Source organism: Cladosporium halotolerans (assembly GCF_011745625.1).
Source record: "Cladosporium halotolerans strain TM138-S3 chromosome Unknown Sca15, whole genome shotgun sequence".
Classification (NCBI taxonomy): Eukaryota; Fungi; Ascomycota; class Dothideomycetes; order Cladosporiales; family Cladosporiaceae; genus Cladosporium; species Cladosporium halotolerans.
In genome coordinates this window covers 494,907-518,363 of record NW_027191466.1, presented here as the reverse complement: position 1 = coordinate 518,363, position 23,457 = coordinate 494,907, and the positions used below count along the sequence as shown (strand labels likewise).

Here is a 23,457-nt window from a genome sequence, read left to right as displayed (position 1 = left end):
ACCTAAGGCCGTAAGACTTGCGTCCAAACATCGCAAGCACGTGCAAGCGAACAGCTTGCATTTCCGCGAACATCCGCCCGGGTCTCCTCTCAGAACAGCAAAACGCGCGCGATGCCGTGCTCGCTCGCTGCGCAGCTGCCCCTCCAAGCGCCGGGGCGAAAATGAACGCATCAAGTGGGGCGGGGGCGGGGTCGCTTGTGTTTTGCTGAGCGAGCAACCGGCGAAGCTGTCCGCCGCGGTGACGCCTACCTGTGCTCATCTTCCTTCCACCGTAACTCCCGTCATCCTCTCTCCGAACAATCAGAAGTCCACAGAGACGAAAGAGAAAAAGAACAACCTTCAAATACTGTAAAAAGAAGCTTACTAAACCGCCAAAATGGTCAAGGCTGGTACGTATCGGCCCCTTCTGGCGAGTGATTGGCCAGTGTGGAGGCGGAGTGAGCATGTTTGAGGGCGACGCGGCGGTTTTTGACACGCTCGTTCATCGAGGTCCTGCCATTGAGGTGTCCGCTGCACCGCGTGAGCCTCATCCCACGTGGCGGCGGGCATTGAGATGCACGGGACGGCGTGGACGATCACGTCGATGGCATGGCCTTGTTGTCTCGTCGACAGCACAGCACAGCAGCTCACTCGCTCCGTCCAGTCGGCCATCACGGCGGCATTGGAGCTCCAACGTGTAGTAGCTAACGACTCTCCCCGCAGTCGCTGTCATCCGTGGTGACTCCAACGTCAAGGGCACCGTCACCTTCGAGCAGGCCTCCGAGGCCGCCGAGACGACCATCAGCTGGAACGTCTCCGGCAACGACGCCAACGCCGAGCGCGGCATGCACATCCACACCTTCGGCGACAACACCAACGGCTGCACCAGCGCCGGCCCTCACTGTGCGTCCCCATTCCCCTCCTCCCCCTCCCTCCAAACCCCCCAAACTAACAATCTCCAAAAGTCAACCCGCACAACAAGACCCACGGCGCCCCCTCCGACTCCGAGCGCCACGTCGGCGACCTGGGCAACTTCAAGACGGACGGCCAGGGCAACGCCACGGGCAGCGTGGCCGACAAGCACATCAAGCTGATCGGCCCTGAGAGCGTGCTGGGCCGCACCGTCGTCGTGCACGCCGGCACCGACGACCTCGGCAAGGGCGGCAACGAGGAGAGCAAGAAGACCGGCAACGCTGGCGGTCGTCCGGCTTGCGGCGTTATTGGCATCTCCCAGTAGATCAAGCGAGGGATGATGAGGATTGATGAGTTGATGACGATATGAGGATGTGATGTGCTGAGATGGAGGGGGGCTTGCGTTCGCTCTCGCGGCGGACGGGAGTGCTACTCCGTCTCATCGAATGGTTTTTTTTGGTAGCTGGAAATGGTAATACTGTTCCGCTTCATTGTCTGTCTTTTCCTTATTGGTTCCTCCTGAGCATTCGTTTGGTTGTTCAGGGCACATAGCGTTGCTGTGTCTATGTAAGAAAAGTCTGGCAGCGACGCCTGCTTGCCTGATCGCTTTTTACTGAGGGAAACCAATGATGATGCCATGTTATCACATAGTTGCTCTTAGACATAGCTCTACGTATGTTCACTTTGCCTTGGAAGTTCGTCCGGGCTGTCCGCGGGTCGACAGTGAGGTCTGTCATCGGGCCATTTCCATCTGGAAGGGTGGCAGGAGGATAAGAACAGATTTTGAAGAGCTAGAATGATATGACAGATTTTATTGTTGTCGATTGCCAATCTTTTTGTATCCTTGTCTCCGACTGCCTTCTATGAGTCTGATGAATCGCAATGGAACTGTAAAGAACCCGAGACCAGGGGAGCCGTCGACGACAAAAACAAACAGACGCCCAAGGCACAGCCTTGCGGGCGGTGTATACATCGGTAGAGAATCAAATGCCATCTGGTATCCCAACAAATAGAACAAAGCCCCCCCGATAGAAAAATCCAAAAGCGTTTTAATCCAAGCCGTCCCACCCAAGAAGAGAGATCCCAGGATATCACAAAAAAATCAGTCCCCGCCCAACTTTTTATATTTCTTGTTTCCAAGCCCCCACCTTTCCCTCTCTCCCCTCCCTCACAAAATAACACACTTGCTCCCCCCACCCCTATCATCGCCCCCACCCCTCCTCTTCCTCCTCCTCCCCCCTCCACCCCCACCCCCACTCCCGCCTCCCCCACCCCTCCCGTCTCCCTTCCTCCCGCTCAAATCCTTCCTGATGATCTGCCTGCACACGTCGACAAACACCTCGTTGACGTTCAGCCTGCGGCGCGCGCTCGTCTCGTAGTAGGGGATGTTGCCCCACATCTGCGAGACCTGGAAGGCCTTGGCGCGCGAGACGCGGCGGTCGTCTTCGAGGTCGGCTTTGTTGCCCACGAGCACGATGGGGATCGACGGGTCGTTGTTCTTCATGTGCGCGATTTGCTCGCGGAGGTCGGCGAGCTCGGCGAGCGAGGTCGAGGACGTGATGCTGAAGACTAGGAGGAAGCCTTGCGCGTAGCGCATGTACATTTCTCTGTGTAGGGGGGGTTAGGATTTGGTCGTTTGGGAGGGTTTTGGGAGGGTTTACCGTATTGATGCTGGGAGAGGGGGTCAGTGGGTGTTGTTTGAAAGGGATCTTCTCGAGGGGTTGGGGGGCTTACTGAATTGCTCTGTGCCGGCTGTGTCCATGATCTCTAGCATCACCTGTCTTCCCTGTTTTTCTGTGAGTTTGCTGCGTTGCGCGCCAATGGTGGGAATCCGGTGCGTACATCGACGTCGATCGCCTTGCGATATGTATCCTCGATTGTTGGGTCATATCGTTCTATGAAGATTCCTTGGACGAATTGCGCTATCGAGACCAAGCGTGTTAGCAAAAGTGCAATGTCGCGATTGAGAGATTGAGATTAGAGGGAGTAAAGAACAGGACATGCATACCAGTCAACGCACTCTTCCCCACGCCGCCAGACCCAAGGACCGCTATGTTATACTCTCTACGGGACAGAAAAAAAAGGTTATCAGACTTGAAACCCACACAAAGCAAGACCGGACTGGTTTGTGGGTCGCAGGACGTATATTAGTGAACCATACCTCTGGTACGCGCCTCGCGACATGGCACATCAAGGGTGGGAAACCAGCAAAAGAAGCCAAAAAGGCAGCGTTCTCCGGTTCCGCGACGGTGCGCATCCACTGCCTTTTTGCTCTCACTCTCCGCTGCCTCTCGCGCGCGTTTGCTCTCCGCTGCAGCGTCGCAAACGGCACCTCCCACACCTCTCTCACACCACCGTTTGTCCCGTTGTGCCTGTTGCAACGCTCCGCAAGCACCCTCAAGGAGAGCAGCACCCGACGCTCCTTGTTCTGCTTGGTGAGCCTGCTCGACTTTATTTCCTTGGGCCCTAATTCGGTCTGACACAGGAGCTTTGCCCCGCCCTATATCAGGACGTTGGATATTGTGTGCGGGTAACTTTTTTTTATTCGTCCAGCGGGCCGACGTCCGGTTCGGGAGGGTGGTGCAGTCTGGCTGGCACTTCTGGTTCGTGATTGGCGAATTTGTGCAGATTGGATAGAAAGGTAGGTGGTATGTCGCGGGAGCCGAGGCGTGCAGGGTGATTGGGATGCGCGAGGGCGGATGCGCGTTTGCACGAGGTGGTGGTATGAGACGGGACGATGTATGCAAGCACGCACGGCGTGGGCGAGCAGGAGGGAGTGGGAGCGGAATGGGAGTGAACGACGGGACGGGTATGACGACGGAGGAGGGCAGGGCTGGGGCTAAGGTAGGGGAGAAAGGGCGCGGACCTTGGAGAGCTCGGAGGGCGGTGCGATTTGCGCTGGGCGATGGGCGATGGGCGATGGAAGGGATTGACTGCTTCTCCTGCCCGTTCCTGGCGCCGCCCAGCAGCCCGAATCCACGGCGGCGGTGTATGCTAGCCCGGCGCGCCTGCTCCCCGCCGCCCGGCACACTGCGTCGCGAGCTGGCCGTGGCGTTTGGGCGTCCGCCGGGCTGGCTAGCAGCTTTTCGCTCGCGTTCAACAATCAACCAGCCAGCGCAAAGCACCGCGCGCAGCACCAGGCACAGCGAATACTACCAACGCCCCGTTGACATCAGGCACATCAGGCCCCGCGCGATGCCCGCCTCCGACTGGCTGCCCGACGGCCGCGCCCTCCACTCCCTGCACGCGACGACACCCGGTCCCTGCGCGCCACGCTGCAAGCCCTGGCCCGCGCTCGGCTCCTTCGCCCTTCTCGTCGCTCTGCAGCCGCACATGTCATGTCGCCGCCGTCTGCCCATCGTTGGCCCGCGGCTCGCGGACACGACACGACACCGCTACACACCACCCAAGCGCCGACGATAACGCGCTGCCGCCGCCCAATGCGTCCCTGACTCGCCCGTCGACTTCGTCTCTCCCCCACGCCCCCTGCGCCGCGTGCGTTGAGGGCCGGCCGGGCAGCCTGGCGCGCGCGCCGGCGACGGGGCGGGCATCCGCGCGCAGAGCGTCGACCGGGCCCTGTGGGGGAAGCCATCTATTTGGCTTTCCGCGCTCGTGCGCCTTCTGAGCGGTGGGTGGGCTGTCGGGCTCGAGTTTCCTCGCTGCCGTCGCTGATCGCTTCGAGAAACGTTCTGCCGGCCTGGGCGAGCGGCCGGCTGCCGTTGAGCGCCTGCTACGTAGGGGTGAAGTCAGGGAACCAGAGAAATGCGGTGCTCGTTTGGGTCTTGGTGCTCGTAGAGGATCCTACTCGTGTGCGATCGGATGTCGTGTCATGGGTGGTACCGGATGCGGGCGAACAGGTACGGTACGTCAGAGGCGGATGGTGGAGAGTGCCGCAGGTCAGCCACGAAACATCAACCTTCAGAACTGCTGCGCGTGTTGTTGTCGTCGTCGTCGTCGTCGTCCGCGGCATCAGCAATATTGAGTAGACGCGTGAGTACCCGAGCACGCGAGCACCTGGTGTGATTGCCATTGCCAGCAGGCATGTCCGTGTCGTGATGTCGAAAGCATTGCATTCCTGCCCGTTCCTGCCCAAGCTTGAAACGAAGCGAAGAGGATGTCTCTTTCGATTGCTGGAGAATTCATATTGGTGACAGCTCGGTTGGAACTACGGATAGCCATGCAGATTGCCATGATCCAATTAGTGCCCAATTTGATGAACATTGATTGAAGAATTGGTTGACCGCCAATCCCCCTCTCCGCCCCGCCAAGCAAATCGTCAAGCGCGCTATGGCCGCCGCCGCAGCTCCAGGTCCCTCCGCTGCGTTCGAGCTAGCTGGCCCTGGGGAACCTACCTAAGGCACATCGCCAGCACCGAGCGCAGCGCAGCGACAACACACAAGATGATGCTGCCCTTGCTCGCGGCAGCTTGTCTGCTGCTCAGATCCGCGTCGGCGGTCTTCGCCGACGAAGCCTTCAATCTCGACTACCACCACGCACTGCTCGGCAAGCCCCAGGAATCGACAACCTTCTTCCACCGACCGAATCCGGCCTCGCGGGCGTCGTTGATCTACTCGTTGTCTGAGAAGGGTGTTCTGGGTGCGGTGAACCCGAGGGATGGGTCGCTGGTCTGGAGACAGCTTTTGAGCGAAGGCGAGAGCTCTGGTGCGAGCTTCTTGCGCGCGGGAGAGGATCAAGATGCCGTTGTCAGTGGTATTGGAAATCGTGTGGATTCATGGGCTGCAGGCGACGGAAGACTTGCCTGGAGCCACGTTGCGCCGGCCTCGCTGCAAGACGTGGAGATTTTGGAACTCAGCGACGGGAAAGAGACGCCTGGCGCGAAGGATGCCTTGATCCTGGCTGGCGGCGAGCACGCTGAAGTGCAGAGGCTGGACGGCGCGACTGGAGCCGTCAAATGGTCGCACAAGCTGGAAAGCGGCGACGAGCCTTATCAGGTGTCTGCTTCTTCGACGGAGGTGTTTGCGATTCTGTTGCACAAGACGATGCTTGGATATATCAAGATCAAGGTCGTCAGCCTCGATCCGGTGACTGGCAAGAAGACGGACGAGTACACTCTGGCCTCGGACAGCGAGCTCGCATCGGCGGATACGATCATCTCCGTGGGAGCCAACTCTGCTTCCCCGATTATTGCATGGACGGACTCGGCGTACACAACGCTGAAGGTCAATATCATTGGCACAAAGGCCGTCTCCTCTTTCAACATTGAAAAGCACAACGAGCACGCGGTCCAGCGTGTCGCTCTCCACGCACCGTACCACACGAACTCGCTAGCTCACTTCTTGGTGCATTTTGAGACTGCCGTGTCAGACTGGGCTGAGGTCTACCATGTCAACTTGAAGAAGAGCACGGTCGAGAAGGCGTACAGCCTGCCCAAGGTCTCTGGTCACAGTGCTTTCTCGACTAGCACCAACGATGCCAATGTGTACTTCACTAGGGTCACGAATGGTCAAGTCTCTACCGTGTCATCTGCCTCGCACGGCGTGCTGGGCAGATGGGCCATCAGCAACTTCGGCACCGTGGGCAAGTCGGAAGAGACGGCCCCGTTACACGCAGTCTCTGAAGTGTCAATTAAGGGTGACTCCGTCTCCGCTGTCAGGTCCGCAGTCTACTTATCTTCCGGCGAGTGGGTCCTTCTCAGAGATGGCAGCGCGACCTGGCAACGTCTGGAGGTATTGGCCGACACTATCTCTGCAGCATTCACTATTCCTGCTGAGGCAGAAGCACTTGTGCACGAGCTAGAGGAGGAAGCGCACAGCACGCCCATCCACGCTTACATCCACCGCGTCAAGCGTCACATCAATGACCTGAAGAGTCTGCCGGAGATTGTTCGTAATCTGCCGCAGAGCTTCATGCGCGGCTTCCTCGGCACCAGTGACGACCACAGCGATGCCTTCGGCTTCAAGAAATCCATCATCTGCGCTACGAGCAGTGGTCGTCTTCTGGCACTGGAGGGCGGCAACCCCAATAGCATCATCTGGACCAAGCAGGTCGCAGACGTGCCGGCTGGACAGTCCTGGGCAGCTCGCGTTGAGGCACTGCCAAATGGCGTCATTCGCCTCATAGAAGACAATGGTTCCGAGACGCCTCTGTTCAACGCCACTACCGGCGAGAAGATTTCTTCCTCGTCGCAGGAAGTCCACGTCGATTCTCCCGTGCCGCTAGTTGCCGTCGAGTACACCCTCCAAAACGGTGAGCTTGCAGCCACTGCCTCTGGCCAGAACAAGGCGGATACTCTCTGGCGTTTCGTTCCGCAGCCTGGTGAGAAGATCTTGGGTCTTGTCTCGAGACCTGTGAATGACCCTGTCGCCTCTATTGGAAAGGTCTTGGGCGACAGGAACGTCCTTTATAAGTACCTCAACCCGAACCTTGCGCTTCTTGTTACTGCCCACGAAGCGGTCAAGTCGGCTTCCGTGTACGTTCTGGACACCGTCAGCGGTGCCGTTATTTATTCGAACACTCACAAGAACGTCGACCTTAGTGAACCTATTGCGTCCACGCTCTCTGAGAACTGGTTCGCATACTCCTTCACCGCCGAAGCGTCGGACAGCTCACCAAAGGGCCACCAACTCGTCAGCGGCGAGCTTTTCGAATCGCTCTCTTCCAACGACCGTGGTATCCTTGACGCTGCCGTCAACGTCTCCAGCTTGTCTGGCAGCACCGAACCTCACACCCTCACCCAGACCTACCAGATCCCTGAATCCATCGCCAAGCTATCCGTCACTCAAACTCGCCAGGGCATTACGTCCCGCCAGCTCCTCGCTGTACTTGCGGACTCCAGCGCCATCGTCGGTATTCCGCGCGGCGTCATCGACCCCCGCCGCCCCGTCGGCCGAGACCCCACCAAGAACGAACAGATGGAGGGCCTGGTCCGCTACGCGCCCGTGATCGAGTTCGACCCCAAATGGCACCTCAACCACGCGCGCGAGGTGCTCGGCATCAAAAACGTGGTCACCAGCCCCGCGCTGCTGGAGAGCACGAGCTTGATCTTCGCGTACGGCCTGGACGTGTTCGGCACGAGGCTTAGCCCCAGCTTCAACTTCGACATGATCGGGAAGGACTTCAACAAGTTCCAGATGCTGGCTACGGTGGCTGCGCTGGCTGTCGTGACGTTTGTTGTTACGCCTTTGGTGAGTCTTGCGCAATGAATACCTGATTCAGACTTAGCTCAGAATACTAACGATCTTTCAGGTGAAGCGGAAGCAGGTTAATGCCAGGTGGCAGTTTGCATGAGCGTTTTGCATTTGTCGGAGATACACAATAGACTGCCTGTACGATGCAACCTGCTACAAACGCCGCAGGTGTCCATTCATGAGCCGCGCATCCGACGCCTACGTGGGAAGCCATTGCGCAATGCCACAGGATTTTAAGCCTTCTCCCCAGGAAAAGCTTAGCAATACGATTAAAGGCTAGCCGGCATCCCGACCACGCTTAAGCGAAGCGCATCGCTCGGCGGAAGCCTTGCTTCTTGCAGCTCTCTGGGTGGGCAGTGGACATAAGGCAGGCATGTTTGTAAGAGAGCCATCTTTATTTACAATTTATTTCAATCGGATTTTCGTTACTCCAGCTGATCGTACAGTAAGGCGAGCGCTGAGTATGCTCCAAGCAAACGTCCCGGTGTCGAGAGCCGCGCAACTACCGTGACGTGATGTCATTATCTCCGCCACTTAAGTCCGCGACATCTTCAATGTCCACACTTCTTCAGCATCATACCAACTGTTAAATCAACGTTGCTGCCTTATAAAGAATACGCTGGGTCTGCTCTTTATCAATTTCATTCTATCTCACCACCAACATAGATCAATCTTTTTAGCATCTGAATCTTTCGATTCATACTAAAAAGAGCCCAAACTACAACCATGGCCGACCAACAGAAATACACCAACAAGCTCCAAGGCAAGAACATCCTTGTCATTGGCGGCTCTTCAGGTACCCTCTCACCCATCTCCGACTCTATGGCCAACCATACTAACATCCACTCCCAGGCATCGGTTACTCCGTCGCCGAAGCTTCCCTCGAATACGGCGCCACCGTAACCATCTCCTCCTCCAACCCCTCCCGCGTCTCCACGGCCGTCACCAACCTCCAAACCGCCTACCCCTCCGCCGCCTCCCGCATTACCGGCCACGCCTGCGACCTCGGCACCGAAGCCACCCTCGAATCCAACCTCGCCACCCTCCTCAACAAGACCACCTCCAACGCCACGCAGCCCCTCGACCACGTCGTCTACACCGCCGGCGACCCCCTCGCCTCCATCAAGCTCGCCGACGCCGACTTCGCTTTCATCAAGAAAGCCGGCATGGTGCGCTTCTTCGCGCCCCTGCTGCTCGGCAAACTCCTCCCCGCGCACCTCCGCCCCGGCCCCGCGAGCAGCTACACGCTGACGACGGGCAGCGTCTCCGAACGCCCGATTCCGGACTGGAGCGTCGTGGGCTCCTACGCGACGGGTTTGCACGGCATGACGCGGCAGCTGGCGCTCGACCTGAGGCCGCTGAGGGTCAATCTGGTCAGTCCTGGCGCGGTGGAGACGGAGCTCTGGAGCGGGATTCCGGAGGCACAGAGGGCGGAGATGATGAGGGGTTTCGAGGCGAAGATGACGACGGGCAAGGTGGGGCAGCCGGGGGATGTGGCGGAGGCGTATTTGTATTGTATGAGGGATAGGAATGTTACGGGGAGTTTGATTAGTACTAATGGTGGGCATTTGGTTATGTGAGGGGATGACGGAGGGATCGGGGATGGCAGGGATATAACGATCGAATGGGAGGAATTTGTTCACGTGTGAGAGAAATGTATCGTTCGTATCATTCTATCGTGCTCTCTAAACTCCATGCTCTCGCTGAGGAGATTCCTCTATTCAGATAATCATGTACCATGCACATGAACGCTTAAATATCGACTCCGTCCACCTCTTTACTTGCCATGCACAAACAGCCTGCCACCCAACGGCTGCTCCGCCCTCTCCGCCAGCTTCTCGCGCGCGCCCTCCTGCAGGCCGCCGAACACCAGCTGCGCCTTCAGCTGCCACTCGAGCGGGATGTTCCAGATCTCGCTGGCCTTCTGGTCGGGCAGCGGGTTGTAGTGCTGCAGGTTGGCGCCGAGCCCCTCGGCCTCCAGCGCCGTCCACGCGGCGTACTGGTGCATCGCGCTCGTGTGCTCGGACCAGACGGGGAACTTGTCGGCGTACATGGGCAGGTTGGTCTGCAGGGTCTTGACGGGCTCGGGGTCTTCGTAGAAGAGGATCTGAGGAAGGTTGGGTCAGCGGCTGCGGTGGTTTGGGGAGGGGATGGAAGGAGGCTTACGGTTCCGTAGCCGGCGCGGAAGCCTGCGATGCGGTTGCCGGTCGACTCCCACTTGTCCTCGGGCACGACGGCTTTCAGGATGTCGCGCACGACGTCCCAGAACTTGTCGTGCTCGTCTTTGAGGAGGAGGACCAGGCGGGCGGACTGGGAGTTGAAGGACGAGGGGGTGTTCTTGACGACGTGGGTGACGATCTCCTCGATGCGGGCGTCGGAGATAGGAGAGGTCTTGTTGAGGGCGTAGATGCTGCGACGGTTGGTGGTAGCGTCGAGCAAAGACATGGTGGATGCCATCTTGGTGTTTGTTTGGCCTGCTTTGGGAGTGGATGAGGTGAAGGCGCGGGTATTGAGAGTGGATCTGAGTGGACGGGATGTAGAGGAGATTGAAGGTTTTGCGAGGGAGAAGAGCGATGGCTTTTGTATCAAAGATCGTGTATTGCTCAAAAGCCTGGGGAGTAGTGGGGCAGACATGGCGGGACGGAGTGAAGTGGAGGGGCTAGAAGATGATGGAGCAGGAAGATGTTAGGAATAGAGTGTGCCGGGGCTTTCGCGTGCTCTAGTGGGAGAATAGCGCGATGTGGTCGAAAAATTACCTAGTCATGAATGCGGCATTGATACCGATCTGGCTGTTGAACAGTAAGGCTCGCGTTGTTCGGCGTTGAATGATAACATAAGCGTGCTAACTTTTGGGCGGTTTCTATGAACTGGTTGGAAATCCAGCGCGGAACGGAAGCGAGCGATCAATTTAGCGCCGGCACGTGGAGTCCCCGGCTGCCGGGCGGCTGGAGGCGATAGGCAGATCGTCAGAGCATGCATAACTTGTCTTTCTTTCACTCTATACCAAGAGAAACAGATTAGGTGATGTTTACCTATTGCCGCTTCACAGGTGCTCTACACTTAGGTCGCCTCGATCAGCCTGCTGCTCCTGCAGCGACAATTCGATCGAAATAGCCACGCGGAAAAGACAGACTCTAGGATGTATACGTCGACCTGTACCTCACTTGGCCGGCCGATTCATATCTAAAGCCATTCCACTAGAACGAATGAGGAAACATCTCAAACCATTTATTACTACCCCGAATCTACACTTTTCCGATCTTCCTCAACATCCCCAACGCCACATCGACAACATCATGCACCATCCAAAGCTCCATGTCGCCACTGGCCGCTAGATCCGCGCTCACCTGCGCCAGCTTCCTCTCATAGTACCTCGCCTGCTGATCTACACCGGTGCTCATGAGATTTCTCAACTTCGGTGAGATGGTCACCACATTTTCAAGTGGCGCTTCGCCGGTGTAGAGCCTGTGCCCGAAGTCGCACGCCGTGATATAAGCTTCATGGTCTTGCGGCAAGGACTTGAGGCGTCGACGTGAGCCGACGAGCTTGCCTTTCTTCCGTTGAGGCTCTTGGGTCCTGATTGGGGTAAGGGTCTGGTTGAGATGTCTTCGAGAGTTGGGAGACGATTTCAAAGCGGAGGGGCGGACCGCCGCCAGGGCAGCTGCGCGCCGACGAGTCGTGACTGGCATCGCTGGTATGTGAAACTGGGCTGGATGTGAAGGTGAATGCTCTGATCCACGTTGATGATATCTATTACCAAGGGCAGATTAGGGTCCTTGGTTTGATTTGTGGCGAACAAAGAAATGCCTGCCTTTGACCGGATTTGGCGCCGGAATTGATGGATTGACCCCCAGAAACAAAGAGCTTGCCTCGCGAAGATCGGATCATTGGCTAGAGCTCGGCAGAATGCGATCCGAATCACGAGAACATGACATCGAAGTGCTGAACGGATTGAAGATCAACAGGGCGTGATGACGATAGCTCCTTAATTGACTGCACCTATGTATCAACCTCTCTTCCGACCACGACCCAACGGCGCCTGCATGCGATTCACCGCCTTCAAAATCCGCACTCGATCCTCCAAAGACTCAATCACCTCCTCAAACGTTTGTCGTGCGCCAGCCAACTTCGCCGCCAACTCACCGAGCTCGTCGATCATCTGCGCCCGCTCGCGCCTGACAGTAGCGACAGTAGGGCGCTTGAAGGCCTGCGCATTGCTAACAGACACGGGCGTCTCAGGCGACTGGCGCTCAACCTGGTCAACGATCCCACGGACGACGCTACTCGTGCGCCGAGACGATTTGCGAGTTGGGGGTGAGGCTGTAGGAACCTGCGTGAGGATCTCGCGCACGACGCTGCTGTCGCGTCTTCCTGCTTTGCCTTTCTTGCTTGCCTTCGAAATAGAAGGAGCAGGAGCAACTGTTCCTACGAGAATAAGATCAGACGAGCGGCTCGAAGGCCGTGAAGCGTTACTCGATGGATTGCGAGTTGCCGTGCGATCAACATAGGTTGGAATGTCTGCAAGCTCCAGTCTGGTTTTGGGGCTCGAAATGTGTTTATAGGCGTTGCGTTGGCCAGCAGTGTCCTCGAAATGCACGCTTGGTGGGGAGTGCCTACCCGGCCTCTCCACGAATCCCAAGCCATTGTACGGATGGACTGCAGTCGGCGGTGGAGTAGCGGTGATGTGAGGCATACCTGCAAGGAAACCCCTGGAAGCAGGTTTTTGACGGCTGTTACCATTGGAGGATGAATCGCTTAGGCCGTGGATCGAGAAAGATCGTGGCACTGGCGCGGGTGACACGCTCCTGGCCTTCTTCCTTCCACCCGCTCTCGCCGAGCTATACGTGGCAAACTCGGGACTGTCCAGATAGGGTAAGATGCGGTAGCTCTCGGCCAACTCCCAGTCGTCTTCTAGAGGCTCAGGAATGCTGGGCTCTGGCATCCGCCGATCGCGAGAGCGTGTGGCACTAGTCGTCACCATGAGCGGGAGCTTCGTCGCTTTTCCTTGGTGCTTCTTCTTGCTCGGCGGCGCCTTCTTCGCGGGCTTGCTGATTTTGGCGGCAATGGCTTTCTTTCCACGTCTTGCCTTCTGCACTTTGCCAACCTTCTTCTTGGCAGCGGTTGGGGCAGCGGTTGGGATAGCAGAAGCCTTCGGGGTCTTAGAGCGTGTGACTGGAGCCATCTTGTGGAAATGTTGATAATCAAAATGTAAGCGCTGTCAGGAGGCGTGCACGAAGCATTTGATATTCATGTATCGCTTACCCTGAGGTTCTTTGTTCGAACAGTGCCGCGACTCACGAGTTAGCCGGAAACAGATGCAAAGGATCACATTCCCCTTTGTTCGGGGATCACTCGACACAGTGCATTGCCAACCTTGTCTTGGACTCAGGGTATGCGACAGGAAATGCGGTCTGTTTGCCCGCCAATCCACATGCGAGGGTGCGTCTCTCCCTGGAAACGGATGGCTTTGTTGGTCAAGAGACATGAACCACAATAGATCTTCCGGTGTCATTGAGAGTGCAAAAGGACGGGTTTTGCAGTCGCACTTCTGCATTCAAGCTTGTTTGCATCTGTAGACCGTTTACCGGGGGTTCTGCGTGGAATGAGCGGCTTTGGGGAGTGGGCAACGATGACCAGAGCACAATCAAGATTCAACCACGAAGATGTTCCGCAAGTAAGGATCAGAAGCGAGCTCAAACGTTCACAACGTCAATGAGTACACAGGATCAAGTAGTCAAGAAGCGGGTTGCACGGATTGTATTTCTAGGCCTGAGCAACTGTTACGTCCGCCCACTCCTCAGTCCTAGGTGCAGGGCTTTCCCCTCCCTTCTACAAAGAAGGCAGGTATCTTTCCCTCATAAAGCACCGAGACATATTGTAGCCGAGATCGTGCAAGCTGGGGCTCGTTTGTGCGAGAATAAGTTCAATTGGTTTTTTGATGGTAAGTGTCCAGCGCTCTCTCTAACGTGGCGACTGCATTTACCACTGAGACTCAGGCTGAGTCTGGGCACCGGCCTGCTCGGCCCAACCCTGGTTGCCAGTCTCGACGGGAGCGGAGCTGGCGGCCCAGTCGGCACCATCAGCGTCCCAGGTGCTGGCGGCGGGGGCACCAGCGGTGTTAGAGGCAGCGGCGAAAGCACCGGCGGTGCCGCCAGAGACCTCCCACTCGTTGTTGAAGCCAGACTCGACGGCACCGGCGCCAACCTCCTCAACGCCAGGGACCTTGGCCTCGTCCTGGCCAGCGGAGTCCTTGTTCTCCTCGGCCTCAGGGTCGCGGTAGAAGTACAGATCGGGCATGACGTCCCACTCGGCCTCACGGCTGGCGATGGTGCCACGGAGACGGAGGACCTCACGGGCGAGCATCCACCAGACCAGACCAATGGAGTGACGGCCCTTGTTGTTGGTGGGGATGGCAACGTCGACGTACTCGGTGGGGGAGTCGGAGTCGCAGAGGGCGATGACCGGGATGTTGACGTAGGAGGCCTCCTTGATGGCCTGGGCGTCGGTGCGCGGGTCGGTGACGACGATCAGGCGCGGCTCCTTGAAGGAGCGGGTGATGTAGTTGGTGAAGTTACCGGGGGTGAAACGACCGGCAATGGCGCCAGCGCCGGTGTGGGCGGCGAACTTCAGGACGGCACGCTGACCGTAGGGACGGGCAGAGATGACGCAGACGTCGGCGGGGTTGTCAATGGCGGCGATGATACGGGCGGCCAGGACAATCTTCTCCCTTTGGTGGAGTCAGCATTGAATTCTCTTGATACAAGGCTTGGCATATCCGTATGTGTAGATGCTGCGAGCGGCGCAAAGTTGCTCATGTCGTTGCGATCGCGCCGCTCGCGCGCACTTCCTTGCCAGACATATCGCCATAATCCACGTACCAGGTCTTGCCAACGTTCAGGACGTTGATACCGTCGGCGCGGGTCTTCCACAGGTACGGCTCCATGTGCACCTGCATGTTCTTGCTGCCGAGGTGGCACTGGGCAGACAGGAGCATCTCCATGTCCTGGGAGGTGGCGTTGAACGCCGCGGGAAGGTTCTTGGCGGCCATCTTGATTGTCGGTGTGTCGAGAGAGTACTTGCGACGTTGGTGTTCGAGATGGTGGGAGAGAACACTTGAAGCTGCCCGCCAAAGTAGCGACGAAATTCGGTCGGCGTTTTGCGATTTGGTGCGCCGACCGCACAGTGCGCGCTAAACCCTGTTTAGCACCACCCCAGCTGCGGCCTTGGCGGCCAACCCCGAGCGGGCGAGAAGTCGGGCATGCGCTGGAGTGTATGGCAAAGGTTGGTGTTGCGCATATCATCCCATCAGCCGCCATGCCGCCCAGGATACCCATCTTCACGTGTCTTAAGGCACCTGCCGGTAATGCCGCCGATTCCATACATCAACATCTTGCGCTGACCCTCAACAGCCCAGCCGCCCTCCTCTCTCCACCGCGCATTCTCTACCACTCCTTCTCACTATGCCTCGACTGTGACCCAGCGCAAGAAACACCGAGACCCATATGCGATTGCTCAGGCAAAGGCGCGCAAAGATGCCAACTTGAGCAGGCGTGAGGTCCTGACCAAGCAGCGAGCCGCGGAACTTGGAGACCCCATCAGAGGCATCGAGACACCGTTTGTCCGGTCATTCGACACAGCACTCCCCTCAGAACCAGAACCACCTTCGACCGCTACTAGACTCCGCGTGGACCAGTCACCCGACGTCGACGCTCCGGGACCCTCTGCCGACCGCGACGAGCACCTCAACTTTTTCCTTACCAAAAACGAGCTAGACCGGGGCATTGAACACAGCAACTGGTTGATGTCACCGTCAGAAGCGGAAATCAGTGGCCCCAACGCCAGGTTCGAGACTGGAGAAATCACAGAAGAGGAGTACCGAGCACAGCTCGCGCAAGAGCAGAGCAACGCGTCTGAGGCTCTGAAACGCATTGCTTCCCTGTCCATTGGCAATTCCAAGGACCGTCTGCGCGTCAACACCCAGCGCTGCATCGATGCTTTCGGCCGTCACAACACCGACCAGGTACTGGACCCTAAGCCTGCTGGAGCCCATGCTGGACCTGTGACGGAGAAGAAGGAGCGTGCTGGTCCCGACACTGGCAGCTCAGAGGTGCAGGCTGCCATCCTGACGGCCAAAATCAGGACGCTCGCGGAGTACTGCGAGACTAGAGGGCGAACGGACAGAGTGAACAAGAGGAACTTGAGGTTGCTCGTACACAGGAGGCAGAAGCTCCTGAAGTACTTGAGGAGGAAGGAGAGGGGTGGCCCTAGGTGGCAGAACCTGATTGAGACTCTTGGTCTGACTGAAGGTACATGGCAGGGTGAGATCTCACTTGGCGCATAGATGTGGAATTGGGCATAGCGTGGCGTATGGGACTGTATAGTATCGCAACATCAGACGGCCCAAGGGCGTCCAATGTATCATTACGAAAGAATTATCGCAAGGCGACTTGTAATCGATTTTTGGTTTTGAGCTCACTCATGTCAATGTAACGAGTGTCCTAAAACTGGATGTGAATGGGCGAAAAGTAACGTTCTTGCTGCCCATTAGCTACATTTGCTCGTATACGAACGAGACTCGAATCCCGCGAGCATCTGCCATCAAAGTTGAGCCAATGATGGCTGCACCAAAGTGAGCACCGACAGCGGAGACCCTGGCGTTTTGGCGGAGAAGAAATCTCCCGGCTGGCGCGCACGGCCAGCGTCGTCAGAAGGTCGAGATGACTCGATTGCCGAAGGGAATAGCTCCATACTTTCACGCCATTGAAGACCATAATAATATTGAGTCAAGCCAGCTTTTGTTCGCTATGTCATCGTAGAAACCGGCCTTGTATGCAGCAACTTCGCCTCTGGGATATACTCAGCCTACACTCGACCGACCTCATCCTCGCCGATTCGGCGAAACAACTCATATCCGAACAACTGATCAGCTAAGGCACTTCAGTTCGCCATGGCAGTACCCAATGGCACAGCATCCACCGCAACGAAAGTCCCGATCCTGGGCAAGGAGAGCATCATTGTCGACTACGGCCTCTGGAACAACTACATAGCCCGCGACTTGCTCGAGAACATCGTCACGTCGACGTACGTCCTTGTCTGCGACGAGAACCTGGCCAAGCTGGACTATGTCCCGGCCTTCACGAAGAAATTTGAGGAAGAGAGGGAGAAGCTGGGCAAGACCGCAGAGGACACGAGGCTCTTGGTCTACGACCGCGTGAGGCCCGGCGAGACGTCCAAGAGCCGCAAGACGAAGGCCGATGTGGAGGACTGGCTGCTGAAGCAAGGATGCACGAGAGACACTGTCATCCTGGCTCTGGGCGGTGGTGTTGTTGGCGACATGATCGGCTTTGTCGCTGCCACCTACATGCGCGGCGTGCGCTTCGTCCAGATCCCCACATCTCTGCTGGCCATGGTTGACAGCAGTATCGGCGGCAAGACTGCGATCGACGTTCCCATGGGTAAGAACCTGATTGGGTCTTTCTGGCAGCCAGAGAGAATTTACATCGACCTTGCTTTCCTGGAGACGCTCGACAAGAGGCAGGTTTGCAACGGCATGGCCGAGGTCGTGAAGACCGCTGCCATCTGGGACGAGAAGGAATTTGAGCGCCTGGAAGACGGCGCAGATGCGATCATGGCTGCACTTGAGAAGCCCGCTGGTCCGGGCAGATTCGAAGGTATTGAGGAGGTCTTCAAGAGAATCGTCCTCGGAAGCGCAAGGGTCAAGGCAGAGGTTGTGAGCGCGGACGAGAGGGAAGGTGGATTGAGAAATCTGCTGAACTTTGGTCACTCGATCGGACACGCTTACGAAGCTATATGGACCCCGGAGATTCTGCACGGCGAGTGTGTCGCTGTTGGTATGGTGAAAGAGGCTGAGCTTGCGCGTTACCTGGGTGTGCTCCCTCCCGGCGCTGTCGCTCGATTGACGAAAGCCATTTCGAGCTACGGTCTTCCTACTTCGCCTAGCGACAAGTTCATCACAAAGAAGACTCACAAGCAGTGCCCTACTGAGGAGCTATTGCACCGCATGGCCGTTGACAAGAAGAACGCTGGTTCCAAGAAGAAGATTGTTCTGCTGTCAGCCATTGGAAAGTGCTACGAGCCTCAAGCTACCAAGGTCGCCGACAAGGACATTCGCATTCCTCTGAGCTCCTCGGTCCTTGTCAAGCCTGGTGTTCCTAAGGGCTTGAACGTATCATGCAAGCCGCCGGGAAGCAAGAGTATCTCCAATCGTGTCCTTCTTTTGGCAGCCCTCAGCAAAGGCAAATGCAGAATCGGCAACCTTTTGCACTCAGACGACACTCAGTACATGCTGAGCGCTATTTCCAAGCTTGGTGGTGCCACATACGGTTGGGAGGACGAGGGCAAGGTCCTTGTCTTGAACGGCAACGGCGGTGCTCTCAAGGCGTCGCCGGAGGAGATCTACATCGGCAACGCGGGCACAGCGTCTCGCTTCCTCACCACCGCCCTTTCTCTCGCCCATGCGACCCCTGAGGCATCTCACACCGTTCTGACTGGCAACGCTCGTATGCAGGAGCGTCCTCAAGGTCCTCTTGTTGATGCCCTGCGCTCCAACGGTGTTTCCATTGATTACATTGGCAAGCCTGGTAGCCAGAGTCTGCCGGTTCGCATAGCTTCCACTGGTGGCTTTGAGGGCGGTGATATTGAACTCACTGCCAAGGTCTCCTCCCAATACGTGTCGTCGATTCTGATGTGCGCCCCGTACGCAAAGAACCCGGTCACCCTCCGTTTGGTTGGCGGCAAGGTCATCTCGCAGGCTTACATCGATATGACCATTACCATGATGGCATCTTTCGGCGTCCAAGTCACCCGCAGCAAGACTGAGGCCAACGTTTACCACGTGCCGAAGCAGCCCTACCAGAGCCCGGCCGAGTACGAGGTCGAGAGTGACGCTAGCTCGGCGACGTACCCTCTCGCCATGGCAGCTATCACTGGTACCACTTGTACGGTCCCCAACATCGGTTCCGCATCTCTGCAGGGTGACGCCAGGTTTGCCGTTGATGTGCTGAAGCCCATGGGCTGCTCTGTTGAGCAGACCGAGACTAGCACTACTGTCACCGGCCCTCCGATGGGCGAGTTGGCCCCTATTCCCGAGGTGGACATGGAACCTATGACTGATGCTTTCTTGACCGCGTGCGTACTTGCCGCGGTCGCTAAGCCGGGCAAGCAAGGTGCCACCACCAGAATCACTGGTATTGCAAACCAGAGACAGAAGGAGTGCAACCGCATCAAGGCCATGTACGACGAGCTGGCTAAGTTTGGCGTCACCTGCCGCGAGCTTGAGGACGGCATTGAGGTTGATGGACGCGGTATGGACATCCAGCAGGCGAATGATTACATTCACTGCTACGATGATCACCGTGTTGCCATGAGCTTCGCGGTCCTGGCATCTGTTGCGCCCAAGCAGACACTTGTCACTGAGCGCGAATGCACAGGCAAGACATGGCCTGGCTGGTGGGACGTTCAGCATCAGACCTTTGGTGTTGAGATGGAAGGCACGGAGCCCGAACATCACCAGCAGAACGGTGCTGTTCAGAATTCCACTGGCAAGCTAGCACCTGGTGAGATCAAGAAATCTATCTTCATCGTTGGCATGAGGGGTGCTGGCAAGACAACATGCGGCCAATGGGCGTCGAAGATCCTCGGCTGGCCGGTCGTTGATCTTGACACCGAGCTCGAGCAAAACGAGGGTATGACGATCCCGGAAATGCTCAAGGACAACGATTGGGCAGGTTTCCGCGAGAGAGAGCTTAACCTTCTGAAGAAAGTCATGCGTGAGAAGCCCGAAGGTTACATCTTCGCTACCGGAGGCGGCGTTGTCGAGACGACAGAAGCACGCAAGCTGCTCAAGGACTGGACTAAGGAAGGTATGGTCCTCATGGTCACCAGGGATATCAAGCTTGTCATGGATTTCCTGCAAATCGACAAGACCCGCCCTGCCTACGTTGAGGACATGATGGGTGTCTACCTCCGTCGCAAGCCTTGGTTCGAGGAGATTAGCAATCTTCACTTCCACTCTCAGACTGTCGACCCATCTCAGATCATTGCAGGCTGGAGCAGCCCGCTCGACGATTTCGAGCGTTTCCTATGGACGATGACGGGCCGTAAGAGTGCCATCCAGAAGATCAAGGCCAAACAGCACTCGTTCTTCGTGTCTCTCACTGCGCCCAGAATGGACCAGATCGTGCATCTGCTCCCTGATGTCACCACTGGTGTGGATGCCATCGAGCTGCGTGCTGACCTTCTTGCCGACCCCAAGTCTGCTGAGGGTCTGCCTACGCCTGACTACCTCATCGATCAGGTTGCTCTGCTTCGTGCCTCAACTACGCTTCCACTTATCTTCACTCTGCGCACTGTCTCCCAAGGCGGCCGCTTCCCTGACAAAGACCTCAAGGGCGCACTGGAGCTTTACCGTGTTGCTCTCCGCATGGGCTTCGACTTCGCAGACCTTGAGCTTACTGCACCTCAGGAGCTGAAGGACTTTGTGCTTTCGCACCGCAAGATGTGCACCATCATTGCGTCGCATCACGACCCGAAGGGCACCCTTTCGTGGGCTGACGATGCCGCGGATTGGATCCCTCACTTCGATGCTGCTCGTGAGTACGGTGACATTGTGAAGCTCGTTGGCGTTGCCAAAAACTCGGACGACAACGACGATCTCAAGGCTTTCAAGAAGCGCATCGCTTACGAGCTGCCGGATCTCCCTCTTATCGCTATGAACATGGGCGAAGCTGGCAAGATGTCCCGCGTTACGAACGCCTTCATGACACCCGTGTCGCACCCTGCTCTCCCAGCCAAGGCAGCCCCTGGGCAACTCTCTGCAACTGACATCCGCAAAGTGCTCGGTCTCGTGGGCGAGATCGTTCCCAAGGAGTTCACCATCTTTGGCTCTCCCATCGCCCACAGCAGAAGTCCTGCCTTGCACAACACCCTCTTCGACCTCTCCGGCCTCCCGCACACCTACGGCCGCCACGAGGCCACCAACGCCGCCGACGTGAAGAGCATCATCCGCTCCCCCAACTTCGGCGGCGGCAGCGTGACCATCCCCCTCAAACTTGACATCATGCCCCTTCTTGACGAAATCGACCCCGCCGCCAAAACCATCGGCGCAGTCAACACCATCGTCTGCACGCCCAACTCCACCTCCTCCCCCACCCTCGTCGGCCACAACACCGACTGGCAAGGCATGATCCTCGCGCTCCGCAACGCCGGCGCCGCCGCTTCCTCCACCGCCCGCCCGGAACCCGGCATGGTCATCGGCGGCGGCGGCACCGCGCGCGCCGCCATCTACGCCCTCAAGAACATGGGCTACAGCCCCATCTACCTCGTCGGCCGCAACAAGGCCAAGCTCACGGACCTCGCGTCGGCCTTCGACGACTCCTACCACGTCCGCCTGCTCGCCAGCGACGAGGACGCCCGCGCCCTCAAGCCCGCCGAGTACCCCGTCGTCGCTGTCGGCACGATCCCCGGCGACTCGCCCATCGACCCCAGCATGCGCGAGATCCTGTGCCATATCTTCCAGGCGTCCGCGCCGAGCATTACGGGCGTGAACAGTGGTGGGGCTAAGGTGTTGCTGGAGATGGCGTACAAGCCGGCTGTCACTAGTTTGATGCAGCTTGCGAGCAATTCCGGGTGGAAGAGTATTCCCGGTTTGGAGGCGCTGGTTGGGCAGGGGATTCATCAGTTTAGGCTGTGGACGGATATCGTGCCGACGTACACTGTTTGCCGCGATGCGGTGATGGGGAAGACGGAGTAGGGCTGATTTTGAAGAGGTGTAGGGATTTTGGTTGAAGTGATAAAAGCTGATGCTGCTTGCGTGTATGTATATGGGTATAAGATACTAAGAAACACGTAAAATACTCGCTCCCCAAAGACATCAAATCTGTGACGTAGCATTGGTAGTCCGAGACACCAGATGGATAAATCAGCTACTCGTTTCAAAATCCACTACTCCTCCTCGCTGACGTCTTCATCACTCTCGTCCACCCTCGCCAAAGGCGCGGGCTCTTCATCTTCCTCCTCAGCCGCCATTGCCAAAGCCAACTGCGCCTCCATATCGTCTTCGTCATCCGCAGCCGGCACAGCAAGGCTCGCCCGCCTCGACCGCGGCTGCGCCGCCGGCTGACGCGGTGGTTCCGGTTGAGGAGGGCTTGGCACCACCGAGTCTTCCACATCGCCATCACCGCCAACCTCGTCATCGTCATCGTACGAGAACTCAAAGTGATGCTGCTCCTGCTCTGGACTGCTGTCGCCTCCAATTTCGAACTCCTCCCCTTCCTGCTTCGCGGCGCCATTGAGATGCGGCGAGTTGATTCTGCTGGCAGGCGAGGAGGCGGCGGAACGCAGGCTGATGGGCCCGGCGCCGCGGCTGCCGAGGTGGCCGGAGAGCGCGAGCGACATCGCGGAGAGGTGCGTGGGTTTCTGGCTGGTGTCTGGCGTGGAGTTTTCGAGGATGAGCTCGCCGTCGTCTTCGTAGTCTGGCTGCCCTGATGGTTGCGAGGGTTGTTCGATCGACGGCGCGGGAAGGGTGGCTTTCCGCTCGACACGGACTTCGGGAACGGGTTGGGTTTTGGGCTTGGGTTTGGTGGATGGTGTGCTGGTGGGGGTTGGGTCTTCGCCTGCTTTGACGCGCTTGGGGTTGGGTCGGGTTGCGGCTGCGGAGGGTGTTTTGCGCTTCTTTGCTGCGGCGGTCGATGGTGCTGGTTTCGATGGTCGCGAGGTCGGTGTGCTTGTCGGTGGTTTGTGTAAGGGTGTCCCAGCGGTACTTCTATTGGGTTGTGAGGATGGCTCTTCTCGTTGAGGCGTGGCTTCGACTGATTTCAGGAAGTGTCGAAAGTCGAAAGGATTGTCGGCGTCTGGTGCTGTGTCCCTTGGCTCTTCTTCCTCGCCGAACATTCCCTCATCGTCATTGTCGCTATCGTTCTCAACCAGGTACGGGTGCTTCTGTGCCAGACTCCCTCCATCCTTATCCTCCGGTGCTCGGGTCAGGTTCATGGTATGTGAACTGCCTAGCCTCTCCAATACGACCTCCTTCTTGCCCTCCCCGCTAATGACCAAGACATACATGTCCTCATCCTCCCTGTTCCGACCCGTGTACTCCCATTCTTTGTCGCCGTCTTTCACCGAAAGCATACTGGCATCGGCCTGCTTGCCGGGCAGCAGCTTGCTGGTGACATTTGCTCCTTTCGTTGACTGTGGCTTATGATTGTAACGAACGTTCCTGTATCTTCTGGATTCGCCGTCTTTGAGCACGCTCGCTCCCAAGCGTACGTGAAAAGTGCCGGGCGTATTGAGGTCGATGGCCGACGCCGGCACCACCGCGGCAGCCATGTTCTGTATCGGCAGGCAATTGAGGATTCCAGGTGGTTGTTCTTGCTGGTGAAGCGAGTTTTGGGTGATTTAG

The 23,457-nt window shown here is 57.6% G+C and overlaps 9 protein-coding genes across 9 annotated transcripts; 5 read left to right on the top strand and 4 right to left on the bottom strand.

Moving 5' to 3' along the window:
* Positions 1-145: 145 nt before the first annotated feature.
* On the top strand, positions 146-1,382 carry sod1 (Superoxide dismutase [Cu-Zn]). The gene is made up of 3 exons (XM_069374158.1): positions 146-389; positions 703-882; positions 945-1,382. The coding sequence occupies exons 1-3, from the start codon at positions 377-379 to the stop codon at positions 1,214-1,216; spliced, it is 465 nt and encodes a 154-aa protein (XP_069229281.1). The 5' UTR covers positions 146-376; the 3' UTR covers positions 1,217-1,382.
* A 677-nt stretch (positions 1,383-2,059) lies between these two features.
* On the bottom strand, positions 2,060-3,202 carry WHR41_05552 (uncharacterized protein; the record flags this gene model as incomplete). The annotated part of the gene is made up of 6 exons (XM_069374157.1): positions 3,053-3,202; positions 2,900-2,955; positions 2,734-2,813; positions 2,626-2,677; positions 2,553-2,562; positions 2,060-2,498 (listed from the first exon to the last, which is right to left on the bottom strand). Exons 1-6 carry the CDS (start codon positions 3,073-3,075, stop codon positions 2,060-2,062), a joined length of 660 nt encoding a protein of 219 aa, XP_069229282.1. The 5' UTR covers positions 3,076-3,202.
* A 2,033-nt stretch (positions 3,203-5,235) lies between these two features.
* WHR41_05551 (uncharacterized protein) lies at positions 5,236-8,139 on the top strand (the record flags this gene model as incomplete). The annotated part of the gene is made up of 2 exons (XM_069374156.1): positions 5,236-8,036; positions 8,098-8,139. Exons 1-2 carry the CDS (start codon positions 5,292-5,294, stop codon positions 8,137-8,139), a joined length of 2,787 nt encoding a protein of 928 aa, XP_069229283.1. The 5' UTR covers positions 5,236-5,291.
* Positions 8,140-8,765: 626 nt separating this feature from the next.
* WHR41_05550 (uncharacterized protein) lies at positions 8,766-9,802 on the top strand (the record flags this gene model as incomplete). Its single annotated transcript, XM_069374155.1, has 2 exons — positions 8,766-8,835; positions 8,892-9,802. 2 exons carry the CDS (start codon positions 8,766-8,768, stop codon positions 9,617-9,619), a joined length of 798 nt encoding a protein of 265 aa, XP_069229284.1. The 3' UTR covers positions 9,620-9,802.
* A 14-nt stretch (positions 9,803-9,816) lies between these two features.
* WHR41_05549 (uncharacterized protein) lies at positions 9,817-10,644 on the bottom strand (the record flags this gene model as incomplete). The annotated part of the gene is made up of 2 exons (XM_069374154.1): positions 10,206-10,644; positions 9,817-10,146 (listed from the first exon to the last, which is right to left on the bottom strand). Exons 1-2 carry the CDS (start codon positions 10,494-10,496, stop codon positions 9,817-9,819), a joined length of 621 nt encoding a protein of 206 aa, XP_069229388.1. The 5' UTR covers positions 10,497-10,644.
* A 3,137-nt stretch (positions 10,645-13,781) lies between these two features.
* RPS0 (40S ribosomal protein uS2) lies at positions 13,782-15,185 on the bottom strand. The gene is made up of 2 exons (XM_069374153.1): positions 14,918-15,185; positions 13,782-14,766 (listed from the first exon to the last, which is right to left on the bottom strand). The coding sequence occupies exons 1-2, from the start codon at positions 15,085-15,087 to the stop codon at positions 14,019-14,021; spliced, it is 918 nt and encodes a 305-aa protein (XP_069229387.1). The 5' UTR covers positions 15,088-15,185; the 3' UTR covers positions 13,782-14,018.
* Positions 15,186-15,280: 95 nt separating this feature from the next.
* On the top strand, positions 15,281-16,514 carry WHR41_05547 (mitochondrial 37S ribosomal protein uS15m). The gene is made up of 2 exons (XM_069374152.1): positions 15,281-15,399; positions 15,449-16,514. Exons 1-2 carry the CDS (start codon positions 15,312-15,314, stop codon positions 16,378-16,380), a joined length of 1,020 nt encoding a protein of 339 aa, XP_069229392.1. The 5' UTR covers positions 15,281-15,311; the 3' UTR covers positions 16,381-16,514.
* Positions 16,515-16,986: 472 nt separating this feature from the next.
* Positions 16,987-21,810, top strand: WHR41_05546 (uncharacterized protein; the record flags this gene model as incomplete). Its single annotated transcript, XM_069374151.1, has 1 exon — positions 16,987-21,810. One exon carries the CDS (start codon positions 16,987-16,989, stop codon positions 21,808-21,810), a length of 4,824 nt encoding a protein of 1,607 aa, XP_069229391.1.
* A 191-nt stretch (positions 21,811-22,001) lies between these two features.
* WHR41_05545 (uncharacterized protein) lies at positions 22,002-23,384 on the bottom strand (the record flags this gene model as incomplete). The annotated part of the gene is made up of 1 exon (XM_069374150.1): positions 22,002-23,384. The coding sequence occupies one exon, from the start codon at positions 23,382-23,384 to the stop codon at positions 22,002-22,004; it is 1,383 nt and encodes a 460-aa protein (XP_069229390.1).
* Between the last annotated feature and the right edge of the window lie 73 nt (positions 23,385-23,457).